At 42.8% G+C, this 23,141-nt stretch overlaps 1 protein-coding gene and 1 long non-coding RNA gene across 4 annotated transcripts in view; one reads left to right on the plus strand and one right to left on the minus strand.

The window, feature by feature from the left end:
• The window catches only part of GOLIM4 (golgi integral membrane protein 4), a 32,544-nt gene extending 23,109 nt beyond the window's left edge, over positions 1 to 9,435 (minus strand). The window contains exon 1 of one of the 3 annotated variants that reach the window (XM_072042268.1): positions 9,348 to 9,435. In XM_072042268.1, the coding sequence (XP_071898369.1) occupies positions 9,348 to 9,420 (73 nt within the window). In that variant the 5' untranslated portion in view covers positions 9,421 to 9,435. The other 2 variants (XM_005020779.5, XM_038183587.2) reach the window with 2 other exon arrangements.
• A 5,857-nt stretch (positions 9,436 to 15,292) lies between these two features.
• Positions 15,293 to 22,180, plus strand: LOC106017491 (uncharacterized). The gene is made up of 3 exons (XR_001190986.5): positions 15,293 to 15,670; positions 15,839 to 15,900; positions 21,402 to 22,180. It is a non-coding gene; the product is annotated as an uncharacterized lncRNA (long non-coding RNA).
• Positions 22,181 to 23,141: the final 961 nt, after the last annotated feature.

Below are 23,141 nucleotides of genomic sequence, written 5' to 3' on the forward strand. Positions count from 1 at the left end.
AACATAGGCATCTCTTCCAGCTAAGTCAGATTGTATCTGAAAAACTAGAGGGTAATTGAGGAAGTACCTGTATCCTGCTGGTTCCTACCACAGAGAGCACTGGGAGCCCGTTACAGCTCACAGCTGATTTCTTACTGGAAGCTGTGAGACTCCTGCTTCCAGCATGATGAAATCCAACTCGGTCCCTGGGGTGTTGACAGGGACAAGAACGATCACTGGTGCTCTCTGTGGAACATGCCCTACATCAAAGAGTTTGTACCAAGCTCTGCAACATTGAGTATGGAAACAGATTAAAATAAGATACCAGAACTCATCATGATAGAACTTCAAAACCCACTCTGGAATGCGTGCAGAGGTCAGATAAGCATACAAGAAGTTTCATATGCTTATCAAACCTTCAGCTTTGTATCCTCAAATAGAAAAGGAAAAGCTGAAGCACAGCACATAGAAGTGTTGCAGATCTTAAAAGTTTGCTTGTTTGCAGTTGTGGAATGGGAGAATTCAGCACACTAACGCAGTTCACCCCAGAAACACACTTATGGTTCTAAGAAATAGTCTTCGCCTCTATTCATTTAGCAGGATGATGTGAAAATGGATTTCTAAAGTAGAGTAAACATCTAAGTTTAACAGAATCCTATTTCACCCTACCTCATATATACTCTTCTTTCTTAGAAGTTAAGACCACCTCTAGGAAACAACATGTTTATAAACAAATTGCAAGCAAAACAAAACAATGAGGTGGGATTTGGGGAGGTATTTATCATGTTGAAGCAGTAAACTGGAGTAGGTGCTGCTCAAAACAGAAGTTTGAGAAGGAGCATTAAATGTGATTGAATGTTTAATGCCTGCTAGGCTTCAAACATGACTTTTATTTGGAAATAGATCACATTTTCTGTCGCAGAAGAGATTTCCTGCACACTCCACCAATGATTTCTTCCAAACTCTGGTGCCGCCCATTATCAGATCACCATCTCACCCTGCATGTGGCATTTCCTATCCACCTGCCTATGCTGAAGTGGTTTTTAATCTGTTTGGTTTTGTTTGCTTTTTTTTAGAGTGATAAATGTAAATTGTTCAGACAAAACCTGTTTGGTGATTTTAGACAAATACTTAATTTTATTTTTATGATTGTATTTAAAACACATCCTTCTGTCAGACACGGGTACATGGCTGTTCAACTCTGGCTGGCGAGTGGCCTGAATGCTGCTTACATTGTCCTTTAAACGACACAGGGTGATTAGCAAATTTTCTTCTAATAGGATTCCTCTCCCCTTTTTATTTATTTTCTTCTCTCAGTTCTCCTGCCCTTTGTGTCACAACACACAGGCTCATTTTGTAGAAACACACAAACATGCAGGAGGGCTGCAGCAACAACTTTCCTTCTCATTTCTGAATGTCTGGGGCTGCTCACCTCTTGGCTCCAGGAAACAAGGGCCTGTTCCTTCTCTCAAAAATTGTTTTAGAGCTCTTCCAACTTTCTGAAGAAGTCCAGTGACTCTATCTACATACTGCTAAGATTGTATATCTTTTTCCATATATATATATACATTTTTTTTCAGATAGATACATTCAGCTACTAGTTTAAAATTGGCAGTGAAGAAAAATGGTGTAGATTACTTCACATGTGCATTCTAACGGTCTGTCCCAACAGAAACCTACATTTGCACTTTTATCTTAAAGTTTGGCAGAAATTGATGCAACAGTTACAGTTATCAACTTACAAAACTGCTAAACCGCTTCCTTAAATTTGTTCAAGAGAGCTCTAACATAGGGGACTGGGAGTCAGCTTCAGTTGTACGTTTCAAAAAGCTGCATACAAAAAAAAAAATCAATAGTTTAAGTTAATGTATCATTGTTTTTATTTTTTAAACAGAAAATCACTATCAAACCTTACAATATACATCTGAGCATGACAGATTGACTGGAACACCGAAAACGTCATTATTCAGTGGTGGCATGAATAGGAATAGGCCGCCTACCGTGCCCTCCAGGAGGGCAAACAGGCCATGCTTCTCTCAGCATCTCTGTAATTATCCCTGGAAATGACTGCCAAGTTCGGGATCTGAGTCACCTCTAGGAAATAAGATACTAGGCTAATTTTGGATACCTTGGAGGAAAGAAAAAAAAAACTGCAAAGGAAGAGGCGGAACAGTTGAAGTTTCTTTAATTTTTCAATTAGAGACATAGTGGAAAAATCTCAGGAAGTTTGAGTTATGCTAGATCACCAGAAAAAGAACAGAACTACATCCATCACAGAAGACGTTTTTAAACAAAGAACAGCATCCAAACAGGCTGTATTCCCTACGTGCTTACCTCAGGCTCCAGTATGACAAGAAATTCATACCCCTGACTCATTAAAAAAGTCACCCAACAACAGATTCTGCCTTAATTACTGAAAAAATGGAGTACACAGAGCTATTAATCTGAATTATTTAGCTTTCACTACAATTAAACCTCAAAATAGCACCTGACTTTTTAGCAGGGCAAATGTAATTACTTTTTGCTATGCAAAGATCCTATTCCAAAAATGAGCAAAAGTGAACTATACTAACCACAAATTGCTGATGAGATCCTCACGACTGTGTAAGAGATGCTACAATGCATACCCAAATCAGAGGGCGGGTGGAAACTTTATTCCTACAGAAGCCCCACCTAGAGACACCCGGCATCCTGCCAGCCAAAACACGCAGTCCAGTGACACAATGCGTCTGGAACGTTTTATTTAAGGCGTAAGAATCTTACAGTATTAGCTGAACCCTTCCAGCAGTACCTAATTCTCTGACATTAACTGCAAAAATACTGTCAGTGCAACTGCAGAGTCACAGCTGCCCCCAAACTCTTCCTACACCGCGTGGTTAGCACAGCCAGACACCACTTGACCCGTGCTGGGGACTGCAGGACTCGGGCTCAGTTTGCAGCTGCATCAGGTTGAGGTTGTGGCATCTGTTCCTTCTCTACAGGTCTCCCTCACCAAAGCTGGAGATATTTAGGTGATGCAGAAGCTCCTGTCAAACTTCAACTGCTAGGACCAAACGACAGAAGGTGACTGTTGAAAACGTCAAACGTAAACCCGCCAAAGCATTCACCCATCTTTTCTCCCTCCTCTCTCAGCTCTGAAATGTTCACAGATCCAGACAGATCCATCGCTCACAAGCTTGAAAAGGCTTCAATTGTAATCAGCAACACAGAGTTTCAGGATAGTGGCTCTATCCTGAAACTATCTCATACTGCTCAGCATTCATCTAGACTACATGCTCTGTGATCTGCACACCAGATCCCAAGCAGGTGTGAAGTTGCAGCACTAGTACATATTCATCCAGGAAGTATTATGCCCATAAGGGAAGTGATTTTAGAGTATTCAGGAATGTATTACAGGAGTAAAAAACACCCACCCACCACCACACAGAACTGTAACTATGGGCATTTTCTCAATTTGCTTTTTCCAGTCTTGGAATTCAGCTGCCCAGACCTATCCCTCTGGTCCTAGAAGGAGCAAAGCAGCTCCCTGGGTTACAGAACTCAAAGCTCCAGCACCTTTTCTGTGCTCAGAGTATGAAGAAATACTGGTAACTCCAGGTAACCTTAAATCTACGGGTCTTTTGTCTTCAAAACAGACACATACATATTTAGATCAGTTCTAAACACGCACAAGCACAGCACTTCAGAATAAGGGGGCAGGATACTGCAATGGTAGCAGAACAAGGGATGCCTTCTTTGCTATTTAGCATGATACTGATGCAGAAGACTCACTTTGGCAGGTGCATGTTGCCCTCAACATCAGCAAGTTCAAAATACAGGCACTGGAGTCTTACTTAGCATGTAAGACAAACTTCCTTAAGTTTGTGCACATGTTAAAGGTTGCTCTGCACTTTTTTTCAGTTTGACCCATTTCCTAAAACTGTAGGGGATCGTTTTATAGCGTTAGGTACAATCTGACCCTAACGGGATTCACGGGACTTCAGGATGCTGTTACAAGGAACAGTGAAACCACGCAGGAGCCGCACAGGTGTCATTCTACTTGGATGATGCACATGAAGAACAAACTGTCAGAATTAGGTCTAGCTCAGCCAACTTAAGGAACAAGTTTAAATACAGTGCTACAAAAAGGGGTGCAAGGATAGAGAACATCTCTATGTTTAACTACTTCACTATGAACAGTTTGCAAATCTATGGATCCAGTACGGTGCCACATTGTGCGAGTCTCTACACACAGCTGCTACAGATCTGGTGAAGTTTCATCGGGTCACCTGCAAGGACGGGCCTTGGTTTAGGACACACAGCACAAAAGGCCCAGAGGAATCTCCATTTGCTGTTCAGGTGAAGCTTTCTAGCACTGGATGGAATAGTTTTGTGGAAATCCAGACGTTGTCTACAACAGTGTGTGCTCTCAACTTGCAAGTCCAGAGCCCCTGCTGGGTTGCCTCGCACAGCCTCAGCCTGCAGAGATCATCTGAAGCCATCAAACATTTAAACGCTAAGAGCAGGAAAATAAGGGAGGAAAAGACACTAAATGTATGCTGTTATTAGGATTAGGGATTGAAACAGATTAAACAGATTAAAACAGTATACAAGGAATTACCTAATACCCGGAAGATGAGAAGCCAGAAGTTGCCAAGGCTGATAAATAAATAAATAAATCCTGTAGATACATTAAATCTTGAAGCAAAGATATGATCGGGTTTGTCTACAGCTGTCAGTGCAGATCTGTTCTAGCAACTGAAGTCTGTTCCAGTAAACCAGTAGCTTAAGACTTCGTTTGATGCATCTTTGCAGGAGGTGAACAGTATCAAGTTTTGGTTTTAATCATTTTAAGGAATATTAAGTAAGATTATCTTCATGTTTCAAACACATAATGCTCAGAGAATGAGACTAAAATAATCAGCTTACTGGGGAGATCCGCTCCTCTGTGAAACACCTGCCAGAAAACAAGGACTTTAAGATAACAATGGCTTAGTTTTCTTAGCAGTCACGAGATTCTGTGTCATCTCAAAATCTTGCCTCTGGCATTCCCCTCGTTACTTACAGAAGCAGCCCTGCTTTCTCCTTGCCCATCAGGACATTGTTAAGAGATGATAATACTGAAGTTTGACGTTCTGTTTCATGAAATGCCCTGGCAGTCTAGCTTTCAAACACGAGATCTGCTACAACGTGAGCTGGGCTAAAGATCCAACTTTTCCAGCCAGTTATTCCTAGGCTTCCCAAGTCAATCATTGCTCAAACAGCAACCTGATCTTATTTCAGGAGGCACAAATACTTCTCAGCCCAGTACCTGAAGCTGTGAGCTCCACAGAAAGCAGAGCTCCCTACGACAACCATCATATGCCCCATTCTTCAGATTAGCACATGAGCTAAATGATTTTGACACCTTTCCCATCACCGTTTTTCAGTGATCTGTACCTTCTGCCATGGCAGGTTGTGGTGCTGCTTCTGCCCAAGCGTGCAGCAGATTCAGCCTGCTTCACATGCTGCATTTGAACAAAGCAAGACCGTGAAAAAGATTAAAATCTAAAAAGACTGGCTTTTCAAGCAAAAACAGAAAACACTGCTCATTCAGGCATAAAGAACTGGCAAGTACTGAAAGGGAGGTTCCTATTACATAGCGCAGATGAAAAACCTGAAAAACTACAGAGAGAGAAAACAGCAGATAGCAGGAAGTTAAGGGAGGCTACACTCCAAGCTATATCCGAGGAGCCTTCTCAAGATTTTGGGGAGACCAAAGGCTTCCAAGTCTAAAACTCTGGCACCGAACTCTGACTGGATATACAAACCTAGGAGTCACCTACACTCCCTTAAGCATTTCCCAAACTGACTCATATTTCACCCGCAAGCCCTAACAGCGTTCCTCTGTGCACAATCAGGAAAGCAGCTCCCCTTATAGGCCTGAACAGCCACAAGGAAACCCAACGAGATTCAGAGACCGGGTGGTATTTCGCTGGCATCCACGCATTTCAATCCTGCAGGCTTTCCAGGAGCACAGCCAGCCCAGCACAATACAGCCTCAGGATCCTCAAAAGGCCAACTTTAAGAAGTTGCCTTTTTCTTTTTTCTTCTTTTTTATTTTTTTTTAATTAAATAAAAGCTTACTGATGAAATGTTTGCTCAGGAAGCAGAAGTCCAAGGTTCAATTCTCTCCTCGGCTTGTAATGAGCTTTAAAGTCTTATTCAATCACCCAGAAAAGAGCAGTAAGCACTAAGAAATCAAGCATTGTGAATACACCCACTCTTTTCCTCCTGGCACTACTATGCAAGTGAAGCAGCCCTTTTAACTGCTTCCCTCTTAAAGATTTCAGTGCTCCCAGCACACTGCAAGTCCCAAAGTTATCTCTACACCAGTATCAGCATCTTTGAGAAACCAATTACGTCACGAGGAAGAGAAGTTGTGCTGCATGTGTAGCAATGACACATTTTATTGTTCTCCTAAAAGGATAAATCCAAGGAAATGTATCTTGCAATGTGAAGGACAACAAAGATACGTAGCCTAGATAGTTGCAGAGCTTTTTTGTTTGGCAACAGAGACATTGTTGATTTAAAATCCAGGCTATTTAAAAGTTCAAAGTGCAGTCAGATGCTGCACCTGCAAACACAAGGTTTTCTGTTAGCATTTGCATTGTTTTCAAGTCTTCTCTGTGTAAAACAAATTCCCTTCTGTTGTTCCATGTGAAAGAGTTTAACAAATGGGAAAGGTTCAGAAATAGCTTTGGTTTTGTATTTCACCAGTTAACATAGTGTTTGTGTATCTCAGGATGAACTGGGCACAGATCCTGACTTCTCCATGTTCTCATCCCTAATGAACTCCTTCTGCAGAAATGCTGGTGATGACACAAGGCAGCTCATCCTAGCAAGTGTCATGTGAAATCTACAGGGAAACGCAGGGAAGAGAAGTTTACTTTGTAACTTCCACTTACTGTAGCAGGGGATCAGGAACCTAACGCTTGTTGCTGCATTTAACGTGCCTGGAGCTCCCAGCCTTACCCTCTGTTAGTTCCATTAACTGTTGCCACAACATAGAACAATTTTTAAGAAACAATTTTATTTTTAAATCATATTTTTCATTGTATGCTCTGATTTAATTGTAAGTATTTTTTCCCCAAAGTTTACAGCTACCACATTAGGCATAGCTAAACATCCCTATTTATTAGCTTGATACACTGGCACACATCCCAGAACAATTTAAAGATATTTCATTGATAATCAAATGTATTTGCATTTTCAGACCCTGGTTCATATTTTACATTTCTCATTGCTGCATTTTTACATAATTATTCTCTTACTTTTTTTTCAGTGCATCATTGTTGCTGCGTTCATCAGCTACTGATTGCCTGCTGCTTCCATGAATTCATTTGGGTAGATGCCCACTTAAAATAACGTTTCAGAAGGGGACAGTTAAAACTCACAATCCAGACCCAATGCATCTGATCAAGAGACTATCGCTGTTAGGGCAAAGTTTGCTGCATGACCCTCCTTGGTATAGCCACAGCAACAGAAAAAGCCAACTTGTTGAATTTTAACTTGAGAACAAGATGTTCCTGTTTCCCCTTCAAATACCGCTGGCAAATATACAGACTAGCAAAAGTAGCCTTTTAGCCCACTGCCACATACCCATCTCCCAGCCAAACACTCAGGCCTTTTCAGTGACAAAAATGAAGGATTTTATCTTTTTTTTTCCAAGACATTGCATCATTATTTCCTGAAATTGAAATATGAAGCAACAACGGTCTCAGATCACAGATAAGCATACTCCAAGTTACAAACCGCTATGAGAATCTTACAGCATAAGCCTAATTCTGCTATTTCTGCATAAAAGCAGCATGCTTCTGGATGTGCTCTTATGTACGCTTCCACAGTAAAAAAGCATGGCAGAAGATCGCCCTGAACTGAAGCAGATCACCTGTATTCATGATTTACACAATCTTGAGAAAAAAAATCCTGTTCTGAAGGTTGTCTTTGGCCTCTGTACACGTTGGGCTGATAACTTTGCACCCGACAATTAGCGAGGTGCTGAGGTCTTGCCCTACCTACAGTGCTGATGCTTCACGTAGATGTTTGCCGCTTTGCATCTGATTTCGGGACATGCACGTGTCAGATCGGCATCTTTTTGTCTTCAAGCACTGAAAGCCCACGTTTGGCGCAGCCTCAAACCAAGATACATACGGATCTGTATTTAAGTGGCAGCTTTAAGCCAAGAAATTCAAGGCTGTTTCAACAGTTACAGGATAGCTTTATCCAAATAACTTACCCTTTGAAAAAAAAATGTTTATTACAATATTCCTCACCCTGCTGGAGCTATTTAACTTTCACGCTGTCCTCCTGGACTGCAGCTTTGCCTTTTTACAGCCGAGTAGCCGCTCAGCACCACTAGTACTGCTAAGACAACACAGAAGCACACAGAAGTCCTAGAACTGGATGTGGTCTGTATGACACGAATGGGAGCATCCCTGCCTTTTATACCAGGAACTGCCGAGCGATGTGCAGCCCTTGGGGATCAAGAGGCACTCCAGAAAGCGTGCGGGGGCGAGGGAATTGGGGAGCTTTCTAGGAACCAGCAGCGAAACCTCCCACTGACGTCAGCGGGGCTGGGGGCTCACCACGGCCTGACAGCAAAACCTCACGGGGAGAGAGGAGGGGGAGAAGGAGGCAAGGAGCAAAACTTGGCAAGCATCGGGACGGCTGGAGCTGGGGTTCCCCAGCAGAGTGTACGGGCAGGGGACCTGCCTGGCAGCGGTACCTTGTAGCTGGGCCGAGAGGGACTCCTGATGCTGCTGGTACTTGAGCGCCGTGGCCTCAGCCTTCCGCAGCTGGCTCTGCAGCTCGTAGTACAGCATGGCCCCGTAGATGAAGCCGAACACCACGGTCAAGAGCAGCAGGCTCTGGAAAATCCGCTTCTGTTTTCGGGAGCACATCCCGTTGCCCATGTCCCCCGGCGGGGTCCCGAGGGCCCCCCGCCCCTCACGGCTCAGCGGCGGGCGGCTGCAGGCGGCGGACGACGAGGCGGAGACATGGAGGGAGGGAGGGAGGACCGGGAGGGGGTGGAGGAGGGACAGAGGGGCCGGGAGGGCTCCTCAGCCCCGGGGCACCACCGTGGCGACACCCGGGCCGCTCTCCTCCTGCCGGCGGCCCCGGCGCGGCGAGGCGGAGCGGGGCCGCTGCCCCAGCCGCATGCTGCGGCCGCGGGGCTCGGAGGGGGCTGCCCCCGGCCGCCTCGTCCCAGCCCCCGGCGGTGGGGCCGGGCTGAAGCGGGGCCGGGGATCCCCGGCTCTCCCTTTTTTCCTTCCTTCCTTGAGGCCGGCCCCACCGCCGCCGCCGCCACCCGAGGGGAACAAAGGCAGCTCCCCCGGCCCCTCACTTACGTGTCGCCGCCGCTGCCCCGCCGCAGCCGCCGCCGGTTCCCCGGAGGAAGTCCCGCTCCGGGCGCCGCCTCATTGGGCCCGGCCGCGGCTCTCTCCCCTCCCTTCGGGGAGGCAGCGGCTGAGCGCATTGGGTGCCCGCCGCGTCTGTCCGGCCCGCACGGGGCTTGCGGAGACCGCAGCGACCCCTCTGAGGGGCTCAGTGTGAGGGCTGCGGGTCCGAGAGGTCCCGCTTTAACATCCCAGAATCATTAGGGTTGGAAAAGAGCTCCAAGATCAGTTAGTCCAAGCATCCCCCAAGCACCGTCACACACCGAACCGTGTCCCCAAGCACCTCGCCCAACCTCCCCTTGAACACCCCCAAGGATGGGGACGCCACCACCTCCCTCAGCAACCCGTCCCCACGCCTGGCTGCTCTTCCTGAGGAGAAATGTCTCTGAATTTCCAGCCCAAACCTCCCCTGGCACAACTTGAGGTCATTCCCTCTAGTCCTATCACCACTTACCTGTGAGAAGACACGACCCCCAGTTCCCCACGCCTCCCTTTCAGGTAGTTGCAGAGAGCAATAAGGTCTCCCCCAAACCTCCTCTTCTCCAGACTAAACAACCCCAGTTCCCTTATTCACTCATACTCATTTCTCTTGGTCATCCCGTTCCTTTATTTTTATCCGCAGGCTGCTGTTTGCACCCAGGAGGTGCTGCCCTCGCCCTGCTTGGCCTTTTCCTTCACCTTGCTGAGGCCACTGCTGGATTTTAGGTCAGGTACATGGCATGGCTGTGCTAGGGCCCTGCTCCCAAATGCTGCTGTCATGCATAAAGAGGTGAGGAAAGTTTTATGGGATTTATCCCTCACCAGCATGATGTCAAGAGTTCTCTCTGCTATTGTATCTTATTAGAAAGAAAAAGAAAAACCTGCTCGTCTCAAGCTAAACTAGTGGTATTAACAAAAAATCAAAGACGTACTCCAAAGTTCTTTTTCTAAACATATCCAACTCACTGATCTGTGTTTTTTTCACAGGCATTATTCTGGCCTTAAAAGAAAAAAAACATAAAAGAGGTTTAAAAATTTGTTATTCAAATATTCTACATCTACCAGTACTAAATAGCAGTCGGTACAACAAGCTGGTATGACTTCTGTCTAGATGTATTTCAAATTTTTATTCATTGTCTTTTAATTTAACTGAATGCCTTGCTTTCTTAATGATAAGATAGGGGACTTGTTCAAAGCTGAGAGGTAAGCACCCAGGAAGTGATTGTAATTGCTTTGAAATAGTGATGCTTTTAAAAAATTCATTTTCTTTGCCTTTAGGAAGCTTCCTGAAGCCCTCAAAGTTACATTTTCAAACTTTTGTTCAAAACCACAGGTGTTTCAAATTGCCTTATTTTCATTCAGTATCCATTACTTTCACAATGTAGTCACGGTAGGCTTATTAATATCATCACGCAGAATCCAAATCCAGCTCCCTTTCCTCCCCAAGAGTCCTTCAGAGTTGTCCTGTGCATTGTTGTTTTACCAGGCTCATCAGGATGAGCTCAGTTATGTAGCATGAGACACTTTTTTATCTTGGGACTGAGGCTTTGAAATCACTGAAGGTGATTTATACTTCAGTCTTGCAGTTATTCTAGTTGCTGAACTTCTTGTGTGTCCACCTGTTGCCTGCATTAAAACCAGTCTACGCCTTTAGTTTTGATGACTTTGTGCTGAAGAACAATTAATTGGCTAACCAGCTACTACATCTGAATACATTTGTCACTTTTGGTCATCATTATGGGTTTATACTCATTGAATAGACATCATAAATTTAAGAGGACACTGAATTAACATCATTATTTAAAACCTATTCCAAACACATGTAATTGTTATGGTAAATCTAATTTATCTGCTTGTAGAAATTGGCAATATCATTAACAAATGCTGAGAAGGAAAGGAAATGAGTCTCTGTCTCTTTTGCTTAATCAAATATTACCTACATTCAGTAATAGCTAGTTACATCTCATCTTCAGCTCATGTAAATTGTGATTGTTCATGAGCAAACCAATTAGTTAAAATAAGTAATTTATTGGGAGCAAGGGACAATTATGTGAAGCTATTACGCAAATTTGAATTGAAAGTCCCAATATAGAAAGGTTTGGACCTAAAAAAGACTGTAATATATTAAAAAAAAATATTTAAAGTAGTAGCTAGGAGAGGAATATTACTTTGATTAATTACTGAGTAAGTTCTTGATGCAATCAGGAAAAAAAAAAAGGGATAGGTCCTTTCTGAGCCATGTTTTACCATAGGAAGCACACTCAGAGGTTACAACAGGGAATTCATAAGCTGACATTTATACATTTTTTTTTTCGTGAATGATCCAATGAACACAGCAGTTAAATAGAGCGGACAGCAGATTTTATATGTATATATATATATAAACCTACCAATTAATGGATCAGGGATCCAAAGTTGTGGAAATGTACAGTGAAGGTTGTCCTATACAACTCACAGCCCAGTCATTTGGTTGCCAAAAGTTAAGGAATGTCCTGGCAAGGCATATGTTATTACCTCTCCAGCTACAAAGTACATTCCAACTGCAGATGTTTAGGCAAGAATGACCTTTTTGTCCTGTGACTGAAGCTCACTAATGCATACAAAGTTTGTTTTAACACACAGTGTCATTTATTAGTGGCCAGGAACTGAAGAAATAAAAAGGTTGGACTTCATGAGGTGAATGCTCCTGGTAAAATTGAACTTATCTTTGCCTGAGGTCATAGGCTGTGGCGTTAGGGGAAGTCACTTAAACCTGGCTTTTGATAGCTGACCTATCATCTGCTTTTGTCTGAGTATCCAGCTTATGTAATCAGTTGAACTCTGTTGGCTGATGTCCTAATTTGAGGTGAAGACAAGCAGGGCTGTGTTTCAATATAGAAAGTGCTGTGCTCCTTAATCTGAAAATAATAATAATAATAAATATCAAAAATAAGGTATCCCAAACTGGAAACTCAGCACAGTTTTGACATTTGCTTTCTGGACCTTGGTTCTGGCTATAGAATAACAGATGACTGACTTCTACCTCTTGGATACAAATGAAGATGCATTTTTTTAAAACCACTTGGCAGTCATGATAAGAATGGGGATAAAGCACCAATCAGAAATCCTGCATAGGTGCAGAGTAAAATTAAAACAGCGTGCTGTGCTGAGGTGAGAAAATGTGGTTACTAGTGTGGATGAATACGGAGGACACGCTCAGACCTTGAGCATCTTGTTTCTGGTGCTTCATGACTCAAACAGCCTTGTCGTTTTAGTGGCTCCAAAACATTACCCTTGTAAATAATTAACGCAGGGGAGCAGATGCATTAAAATGTGCACTTGTTGCAAGAGGACAAGGAATTAGCAGAACTGTTCGGAGCTACAGATGCATTGGAAGCACGACACGTTTAGCGCACGCTGGGAACTGCCTTGCCCTGCTTGACTTGGAAGCACAGGAATTTGAGCCAGCCCTTGCTGCAATCCCCAGAAAAAGCTCCTCACACCATTATATGCCCCGTTGTTCTCAAGATGACAGCATAAAAAATAATCACTAGTAACAGCTTAAAGCAAATATTAGGATCCCGAATCAGTTAGATACCAATTGTTGAATCAGTAATCAACTTTAAACAATCGCCTGATGATCCCCCTTATAAGAAACGTGCAGTTGGAGAGTTCTGTGATTCCTGACAGTTGGCATTTTACAAAGCAAAGAAAATAATATTTGAGTGCTGCTGATAATATGAATGTCCGTGTGATTAAGGGGATGACATTTGAGTTGTTAGCCCCCTCCTGACAGCAAGGAACAGAAGCGCTCTGAGGCAGGGATGTGTGTGCGTTTTGGTTCCGCGTTTTGTTTGTTCTACAGATCAGCCTGAACCACTAAGTGAAACGCAAACAATGATAATGTGCAGCCTGACTCATGCAGGTGGATGTGTTTTGCAGCAAGAGGGACCGCATATAAGTGATTAGGGTCTGAGCCTTCGGTGAGGTGTGAACAGCCGGGGAGAGTCCAACCTGGGGGAGTACCACGCAAAACAGCTGGGGCACGGCAGCCTGCTGGGGCTTCTATGTCGTAGGGTTTTAGGTTGGGGAATCCTGATTCCTACTCTAAAAAGTCCAAGAGGGAAGTGGGCATCCCCGTTTTATCAAAAGACAGCATTTGGACTCTTTTGAGAGTTAGAGGAAAATGTTGGACTTGGGAACATCGACTACAGACATTGTTTTTTTCTGACACACGGAGTAATCCCCAGTGATTTCATTTTCCTGGTGCATTTCACGACGGGCTAGCCAGACTGGAGGCCATTGCAGATGGAAGTGTAAATAATCCAGTGAATTTTGACTTGTTCCATCCACCATTTTTTTCCCAGTCTTGTCAGATGAGTCCATTTTTTTTCCCAGTCTTTTGGTTTTCCAGCACCTGAATAAAAGCCAGTTTCTGATAGCCAACGGCCATGAAACTGACCTGCCAGGAAAGCGAAATCTCATTTTCATGATTGTTTCCATTAACATGTCACCACGAGATAAAGACAGTGACTGATGAACTAATGTACATTTCACTGATGTTTATATCGGTGATATCTTTGGGATTTTTTAAGGACCTGAAATGGGACTTGCAAGGGAGTTTGGAAGGGACTGTTTACTTTCTAGCGTTAATGCAGGGAGAGAAAACAAGCAGTCCGGAATCTATTTACAAAATCTGAAGAAATGTAGATAAAGAGCTTTAAATAAGACTAAACTGCAGTCAGAATTTAACAGCCATGTTCACATTCTTTTTCATGTTCACAGGGCTGCCTTTTCCATTAGTGACAGTACCTTGGCCTTCCGCACTCAGAAATGGAAGCTGTTTTTCCAGTCATTTTCGGGGTTATCCGTGGATTGAAGTTTTATTTTAGTTTTAGTCAGCTTGCTTCTAGCTTTTGTGCTGCTCAAATGCACCAGAAAAATGCACACGGTCTTTTCTCTTAATTTACATCAAAACCTGATTCATTTGTTGTGTTTCGGGAAATTCTGCAATTCATCTGATTTATTTTTTTTCCTAGTCTTTAGGACTTCATTATATGGTTTCTTTTTTGGCTCTGTGTTTTTTATTTTATTTTATTTTATTTTATTTTATTTTATTTTATTTTATTTTATTTTATTTTATGCGTTTCCCTTGCTGGTAGCTCAGATGGCTTTGAAGAATTCCTCATGGAACTCTGATGGAACTTGGGTGAAATTCTGCCTTACCACATAAGCTGCTGGAGGTTTAGCCTCAGTCCCAGTATCCAGGCAGCTCATTGCACATGCCTGGACACCTTAAGGGATACGATGAGCCTGGTCAAATATATTGTCAATATATCAAACCAGTCAATAAATAATATTTCCTTTCCTGGGTGTGCTCCATTCAAGGGCTTTGTATTCCCAAGCTTCAAAGGGCTTTGTGCAGGACTCTCCCCCTGCTGGCATTTACCAGGAGATAAATACCTGCGTGCAGCTCTCAGCTGCTACCACAGCACTTTTCCTTGCAGCTTTCCCAGTCTGCCCAGTTGGTCAGGCTGTCTGGGATAACGGGAACTGGTGCAGAGGTCAGCTTTATTCTGCATGCACCCATAAGTGAGGTGGGTGAAGCAAGGAACTTCTAAGAACCTTTTACATGAGGGTGGTCCTGACAGTTAATGGTTATGCAGTAAGTTTCTTGAATTGGTGTAGAAATGACATTGGAAATTAATCTTTTTGTCCATGAAAAGGAAATTGCTCGTCTTTTGGCTTAGATCCGTGCAGAACTGTACGCTCAGGAAAAAAGAAAGATCCCAGGAGCTGTTTGTTTTTGCGGTTATTAAAACCGGTGAGCTCAGGGGCTGGAAATGCTGCAAAAAAAAAGGAGAGACCTGGAGCAAAACGAGGGAATTAAATCTGCGGGCGGAGAGGAGAATCCCAGAGACTCGGTGCCACCTAGTGGGGGCTCTCAGAAGGTTCAGCAGGAAGCCAGGCTGCTGCTTTGCACCCTAAAAAAGCCACTTAGATGTCAGGCCACGAAATAAAGGCATCATTGGGGAGGATTTGGGTGCTGAGCAGCATCAATAAGCGAGGCGGGGAGTGTGTGAGATGAAGGCAAGAGCTGGTGGGCCATGTGTGGGGGAAAGAAGTAAAGTTAATTAAAAGTCTGATAGAGCTCAGCTGTGAGGGGACTCGTGTCTTTTTGAGTTAGCTGACAAAAGAGCTCCTCACAGTGAAGAGGAGCTCCTTGTGACACAGCCCAGTGGATGTACAGCTCCGTGTCATCAGCCAGAGACACGGGCTGGTGTGCATGTGTGTGATTTATTAATCATAATCTGCCTGTAAGTGCTTTGGGGCAATGGAGCTCATAAAGTTTTACAAGCATTTACGCAGCGCATTTACACGGTGAATGAAGAAGTGCCGTGGCTGCTATTAAGAATCATTGTATGAAATTACTGCCTAATCAATAATGAGCCTTCAGAGTAAAATCTACTCATTTATGTTATCAGACCTTCTGATGCCCTGGCCGTGATGATGGACGGCTTCTAAGAAGCATCAGGACCAGCCCAGTGTGAGACTTTTTTATTTTTCATTTGGTTTTCTCATGAAATGAGGATGCTGTACTCAGCCCAGGGGGGGTGTTTGTGTGTAGTTCTCCCTAAAACTTGCAATTCACGGGCTGATTGAAGCAAGTTTATCATGGGATGATAATCTCAGATATTGCATTCCTGGAAGTTCACACAGATAGGTGGCTGGGTAGAGCAGTGAGGGAAAGGCTGGAGCGAGGTATCAACTAGCATCTAATAGCATGGAAATACTTTGTAAATACGGGGAAAAGAAGAAGAACTGCCTTTAGTTGTCACAGTCAATGGTAAAATGCCAGACTTTTAAAGATAAGCTTCTATTGGATCTATTTGTTTATGCAAAAGTAACAGAAAACTGGTAGTGAAGCAGGAATGTGAGCAGGAACAAGGGGTTAGGCAGCATCAGTGGTTTCTCTACTGATGTCCACTCTCTGAAGTGGAATTCCCTTGCAGCAGTAGAGCCATCACTGCACCCCAGCACGCTGCCTGGTGCCATGGCACCGTTTAATACAGCAAAAGTTCCTGGCTGGAATACATTTATATCCTTGGCAGAAACCCAGGGACAGCGCTTGTCTTCTCTAGGTTTCTCATGCAGTTTTATAGTAGAATATCCTAGTATTCTGGGAAAATATTCCGGCTATTTTCTACTCATCCTATTTTAAACATGAGATCCTAACCTTGTCTCCGGGTGAAGGTTCAGAACTACAATACATTGCTGCCAGCAGACCGAGGAACTGATGGTCCCTCCAGAAGGTGCCCTGTAAAGTAGAGGGGGTGGCAATTCTTACAGGTCCTAGGAAGAGCAAAGTGGGATGGAATGAGCTTCCTATCTCTGTGCTGCCCTGGGCACATGAGGTTTTACACGCATGTTATTTCTAGCTTGCTGTTGTTTATTATCTGCTCTTCAAAAGGAATCTCCCTTTCAAACTGAGCCCCACAGAAGTTCCTGTGTTTAAAAATAGCCACCATAAAGAGCTTGGATTCTTATTTTGGCTTTTCTTCTTACATATTGCACGACTGAAGAAAAAGCTTAAGCATTCAGGGAGGAAGTGACACAGACACATTGCTTGTGATGAGAGCACAAAGCAAATGGAAAACAGAAAACAGAAATTTGGCAGAAACAGTGAGGAAGATTAAAGTACATCTGGAGCAGAGCTGTTTTGCTCCAAGGGGTTAAATATCCAAAGCAACTGGAAATCAAAAAATGTCATTTGATATTTTAGCAATCAAACATCAGCAATAAGGAGAGGGAATTGCCAGATTTTGGTAAAATAATATTTCATTATGATCAGCTTTCTGCAGTGACTCAGGTTAACTTCCTGCTTGCTTAGAATTAACTGTTTTAACCTGAAAAGTGCTTCAAAGAAGGGAGAGGGCTGTTGCAACGACACGACATAGCTTTAGCATTCATACAGTACATGCAGAATGAACGTGCTCTCAGGAAGCTGATGTATTTCTCCAGTTCCAGACAGCACAAATCTGAAATCCAAATCTGAAAGTAACAAGTAATAATTCCTGACCTCATACCCCTAAGAACGGTTGATATAAAGTGTGATTCCTAATCAAATCAAATATGCACGCATATCTAACAACGATCTTCACCTCTCAGAAGAGGAGCATACTCTGAGATGTGTATTATGTACTTAAAGCAAAGACTAGAACTCCTTTGGGCAGCTTTCTGGGGTGATATACTGGTTCTGTTATATTCAACATCAGATTGCTGAATATCGCAAACTTCAGATTTTGCCTTTTCTTTCTTTTGACTTCACAATTCAATACGTGATTCCTTTGTTTTGACTTGACTTACAACCTAATGCATGACTAATGCTGATAGGCAGAGATAAAACTTCCTGTTAGAGTAAATCCCAAGAAACTTCAGTAATTTTATTGTCAATTTGGACTCACACCAATGTTACACTGGAGAATTTTTTCATCTTTATTTCCATAGTAAAAGTAAGAGGCCCCAGCTGAAACACGACAGCCAAGCTGCAATTTGGAACAGTTTAGGTCCAGAGCTAGACCTGTATTATGCAGTCTGAATCTTTTTCTAATTAAAATACACTTGATCTGCTGTTACTGAGTTGAAGAGCTTTTGAAGTCAGGCTCTTACTTTTTCACTTTTGCTATTTTGAGTGAAGAGGATTGTCTTTGCTTTGGGAAATAGAAATGAAGTTTGGTTAGTAGATTATGGTAACCATAGACTAGGTCACATTGTAAGCTTCTTACCCCTCCTTAATTTGTTCATCCTGAAAACAGGGAATTTTTACATTTATCCCAATGGTATTTTGAGAGATGTTTCAGAGTGGGCTTACTGAACTTTCTGTCTTTTTTTCCTCAGGTCAGTGTACTCTGTCTTTTAGGGCTCTGTGTTCATGTGCTTCAGCACAAATACTGAGACTAGTTCAAGAGGTAGGTTTTATATTATTTTCTGAAGACATGAAGCTTCAAGATTAGTCAGGATCACCCATTCTCCTTATCCATCACTTACATCCAAATATGCAAACGTTTTTTAATAAACATCAAATGTACATGGACTGGCCTGAAACAAAGAATTTTCTTTCCATGGAAAATTAATTTCTACTCTGAGTGGAAACCCAGGCAAATATATTACATTATCTGATTTGTGTGTGGTGCTACGCACAACTGATAACTTCAGGGTTCACAGAAGCTGGATGACACCCTGTAATGTCACTTTTGGGGAAAACAGTTGTCCCAAAAGAGCAGAATTTGCTTAAAGTTGATGTTTGGGTTATTAACTACCTCTCAGGCAAGCTAGTACTCCCACAAAGTTCCAGCTTTGTGAATATTGACCTGTAAACTTCAGAGGGTTGTAGAGTGCTGTGTGTGACTACATGAGCGCATTCAAAAGCTACAGCATCTGCGGGTTGTTATGCTTGGTGCTGTTGGAGGACCAAAGCACAGCTGGACACATGGACACCTTGCTGTGGAGTGAGATCTTTGGCTGCCCTAAAAAGGAAGACATGGAAGAAATGGCACTTAGTTGAATGAGAAGCATTAAAGGGAAAAACACATAGACATCATTTACCTCCTAAGGCACACGTAGAGCACCTTCGGAAGATAAACCTGTAAGTGCCCCATATTTTTATTTAAAGCAGAATTTCTTCTGGTACTAATAAACACTTTTGAAGGTGCCAAAGCTGTCATCACTCATCAAAACTTTGCGACGCAAGCATTTAAAAACCTGCAGAGTGTATTTCAATTGGTTGGTGCTTGCCCAGATTTTATGTCAAGACTGCAAAGCCACAGACTGATGATAATCGTTTTTTATTTTTTACTCACAAAGAAAATCGTGCAATTAAACGTATAGCAGTCCTGTAGAGTAGGAAACTTCACCCAAGAGATCTGATCATATGCCTTGAAATCACTGGAAATCTTTTCAGTACTGCCAGAGCCCCAGACCCTCTGTTTATAAAAGAGATCCAGAACACACATCCAAGCTTTCTGTCCTGTTTCTGTGCCATAGCGCTTTGTTGGGACACAAGTTAAATTCCTTTGAATTCAAATTCTCCTTGACTACAAGAAACATTGACTGGGATCCTGCCTTTAAAAACAAAAGAGTAAATTAGCCTCTACGCTCAATCACAGACTGTTAGGGCTTTGTTATCTGAGCTGCTTTTGACATAAAGATCTCCTCATATGCAGAAAAAAATTAAAAAGAGCATTCAAAAGAGCACATTTCTCAAAGCTCTGTTCCTGAGATGGAGGGATAAGCCTTGTCAGTCAGCAGCATGATGTACAGACAAAATTTACCTGAGAGGTGGGAGGTGCAGGCTACAGAGCTCTCTTTGGATCAGGGCAAGTGAGAATTCACTGCTGGCATCTGCACGCTTTGTTGGTGTCCTAACTCCTGGGCTTCTGACTGTTTTGGAGACCAGCTTGAAAAGTCTTGATGTCATCCGAAGCCAGATGGGAATTGTACTGTAAATCTCCAGTTTTGCAGGCAGGAGGAGAGTTTCTCACTTCAAATAATAAGCTGTTTTTACAGAAACTACCCATTAGGAATGTACTCCTGCCAATTTAAGTTGTTTTCCGTTGTACCTAAAGATTTGAGTATGGAAAAAAATATTTTCTGATGTTATACTTTGGATATACTGCTTCTCTGCACAATAGCTTATAAATACCTTCTGCCTTGAAGTTTAAGCTGACTTAGAGGCCATATTGACCCATGAGACCAAGGTCCTGTTGTTGAACCCAGCTTGGAAAAAGGATTACAAAATAAAGGGTATGACCACTTCATTGTGGACATCGTAAATGTGCATAAAGAGATTTAACTTGTATGTCTCCATCACTAGAGTCTGTCTAGCAGAGGACTGTAATGTTGATCCTACTGAAAAGACACGGATGATGGAGGAAACAAAAGGAGAGGCAAACAGGCTAACTGCTGATACCAAGTTTCTTACTAAGCTTTTTAACAGGGAGAACACCCCAAAAGTATCCTTCTCCAGCTTCCCCAGTGTCTTATTTCCTATGTTCCTTCTAGAACACAGCTGCCTTCTGGAGAAATGCCACCTATGTAGGGCCTTATTGCGTGCTTCAGATGTACATACATCAGCAAGGAGCTTTCCCATGCCTTTTCATCCACCTGGACTGAGAGGTATAGCCTGTAACATCATCTCTTCATGACAATAAGCACCACAAAAGTAAATGACGTATATGAATATACTTATGGCAGTGTTTGCAGAAACAAATAATAATAATAATAATAATAATAATAATAATAATAATAATAATAATAATAATAATAATAATAATAATAATAAAAGTTGGGTTCTTAGTGACCTCTCAGATGCTGAATAATGACTGCTTTGAGGTGAGTAAGTAATCCTTCTTGAGGGTTTCCAACAAAACACGACTTCATGTTTCAAGACGTGGCAGTGAATGGAGGCCTCTGTATGCAAAGCCACTGCACCCGCGATGTTGTGCCTGTGAGAAAATGTTTTAATGAGACAAGAAACACTCGCTAAAGTACAGCCATGTAATACATTAAAACGGAGCAGTATATTTGTTAGCCAATTTTAACACCTTGTAATGAGAATATATAGTGACAGAAATATTTCTTACAAGTACAGCCTGGTGGTAAAGTGCTGAAATGTTCTGGCTCCCAATTAGCATGGTACAATCCTACTTTCTATTAGCTATGTATGCTGTCACGATGGGTTGGTTGCTCTTCAGACCCTCAGGTGTGGTTCAAATATTAATTTTTATGTCATGTTTATTCAATACAGTATGTGGATGACATTGAATTTATCAGCAGAAGCAGAGCATCCCTGGGCACTATGGTAGGAACTGCTCTGATCCGTGGTGCTGCTCTCTGACAGGAGGTGTCTGCCCTTAGCTCTGATTCCTGCCCTTCAGGCCTCTGAGCTGGAGCCAGCACAAGATTCCTCCTTCATCTCCTTTCTTCTCCTTCAGTATTGTTAGATCTTTAACTCTGACTTTTTAAAATTTCTCTGTGATTCCTCCGCAGAAATAGCGTGTGTTCTGCTTTCATTTATCGCCGTGAGGAATGTTCTGCGAGGGTCAAGCAAAACACTGCTTTGTGTGACCGTTCACTCTGCGATGTCTCAGACCTTCACACAAGCCTTGGGTGTTGTTCCTGTGGGCTACAGAAGAAGCAGGGACAAACAACACAGATGTCCTTTAGGCACAAACTCTAGTTCAGGGAGAAAGTGTTCAGTAACCTTGCTGCAGATGATGCCCTAGGCCTCCAGTGTCCGTCCACCAGATGGCACCAAGTCACTGATGCTTATAAAATCCCCTGACTTCACTGTGCCTTGGTTATGATAGGCACTAACACTGGCTGTGTGAGCCTCAGGGAGTGGTTGAACTGAGCCAGGTGTGCTTCGGCTTTATCTTTGTCTCCCTTTTCTCTGGCCTCCCTTTTCTAAGTCCTCTGAGAGCTAAAGCACTCTGGTTTAGATTGCAGACTTAATTCCCATTTCCCTTCCACGAGGTGACTACAGAGATTGAAATAAACCCCAAACATTCAAAGTTCCTGAAAACAAGAGCGGAAAGCCAGTGGAAAGCCAGCACACATCAACCCACCCCTGACTTGGGGAGGTTTCCTACAGAGCTGTAGCTGAATGGGTCCTGCTGGCTGCATGGAGCCACCATGGTTGGCTTTGTTCCCCTCTGCACCGTGCGGTGCCTTACACCAGGGGTACAAGAAACATTTGCCAGCTCTTGGGAAAGGAGCTGCAAGGTCCTGTAATACGTTTGGGCTTTTATTCTGGCCTGGACCATTTCTCACAGCTTCAGTAAAAATTCTGTTTTAAAAGTACATCTGATTTCTACTGGCTTGTGCGTTTGGAGATGGATTAATAGGTGCGCTGTCACCAAGGCATACTGTCTTCAGGGTGTGACCGCTTGGGACACGCTTAAGTAAAACAGGATTTTTGTTTGTTTTGATCTTATTATCTGCATTGGGCAGATTCTGGCACTTTTCTTGGGCAGTGTGACTGAAAAGGTTCGCTACCTGAAGCAACAGCATTTCACCCTCTACAAATACTGTAAATACTGTATCGACGCTGCTCTTCCACTTGGCTTGAGAGTGGATTCTGTCCAAGAGAAATAAAAGCTGGCTGGGGCCACCTGTGCTCATGTCCTCAGTAGTATTTCAGAGCCAATAAAAAGATGAAGAATAGTAAATAGAAAAAATTAAAATGAAATCCTTCCCCAGTTGGTGGAGATTTCATCACAGAGTTCAAAGATGTTCGCTATGTCACTAAATAAGAAACTATAGCTGTATGTTAACGTTCATCTACAGTTTCCATCAGCTGATACACCTTCATGTCTCAGTTGCATGCCCTTTACTACCTGAAAACAAACAAACAAACAAACAAACAAAAAAACACCTTATAGGACACTGGCACAAGCCTCAAGATACCTGCTCTGAGCATCCTCTCTCTGCTCCAAGCATCTTGTCTCTGCTTCTGCTTTACTTCAGACATGCTACGCAAATGCCTTTTTCCTGTCTGTAAATTAGTGTGATCATTCTCTTCTTCCCATATGTTTATTTATACTTTAAAGATTTTATCACAATGTGTTTTTCCACAATTTAACTCATCGCTGTGGCTATCCCTAGATATTAATACAATACTTGAATGCTATGATTTTTTATCGATTTTTTTTTCCTGTCCATAATTTACTAATAAGACTCAGGAAACTTTTCCAGAACTTTAAGGCAGCCTTTGCCAAAGGATTGTAA

The sequence above is a fragment of the Anas platyrhynchos genome, chromosome 9, assembly GCF_047663525.1.
Source record: "Anas platyrhynchos isolate ZD024472 breed Pekin duck chromosome 9, IASCAAS_PekinDuck_T2T, whole genome shotgun sequence".
NCBI lineage: Eukaryota > Metazoa > Chordata > Aves > Anseriformes > Anatidae > Anas > Anas platyrhynchos.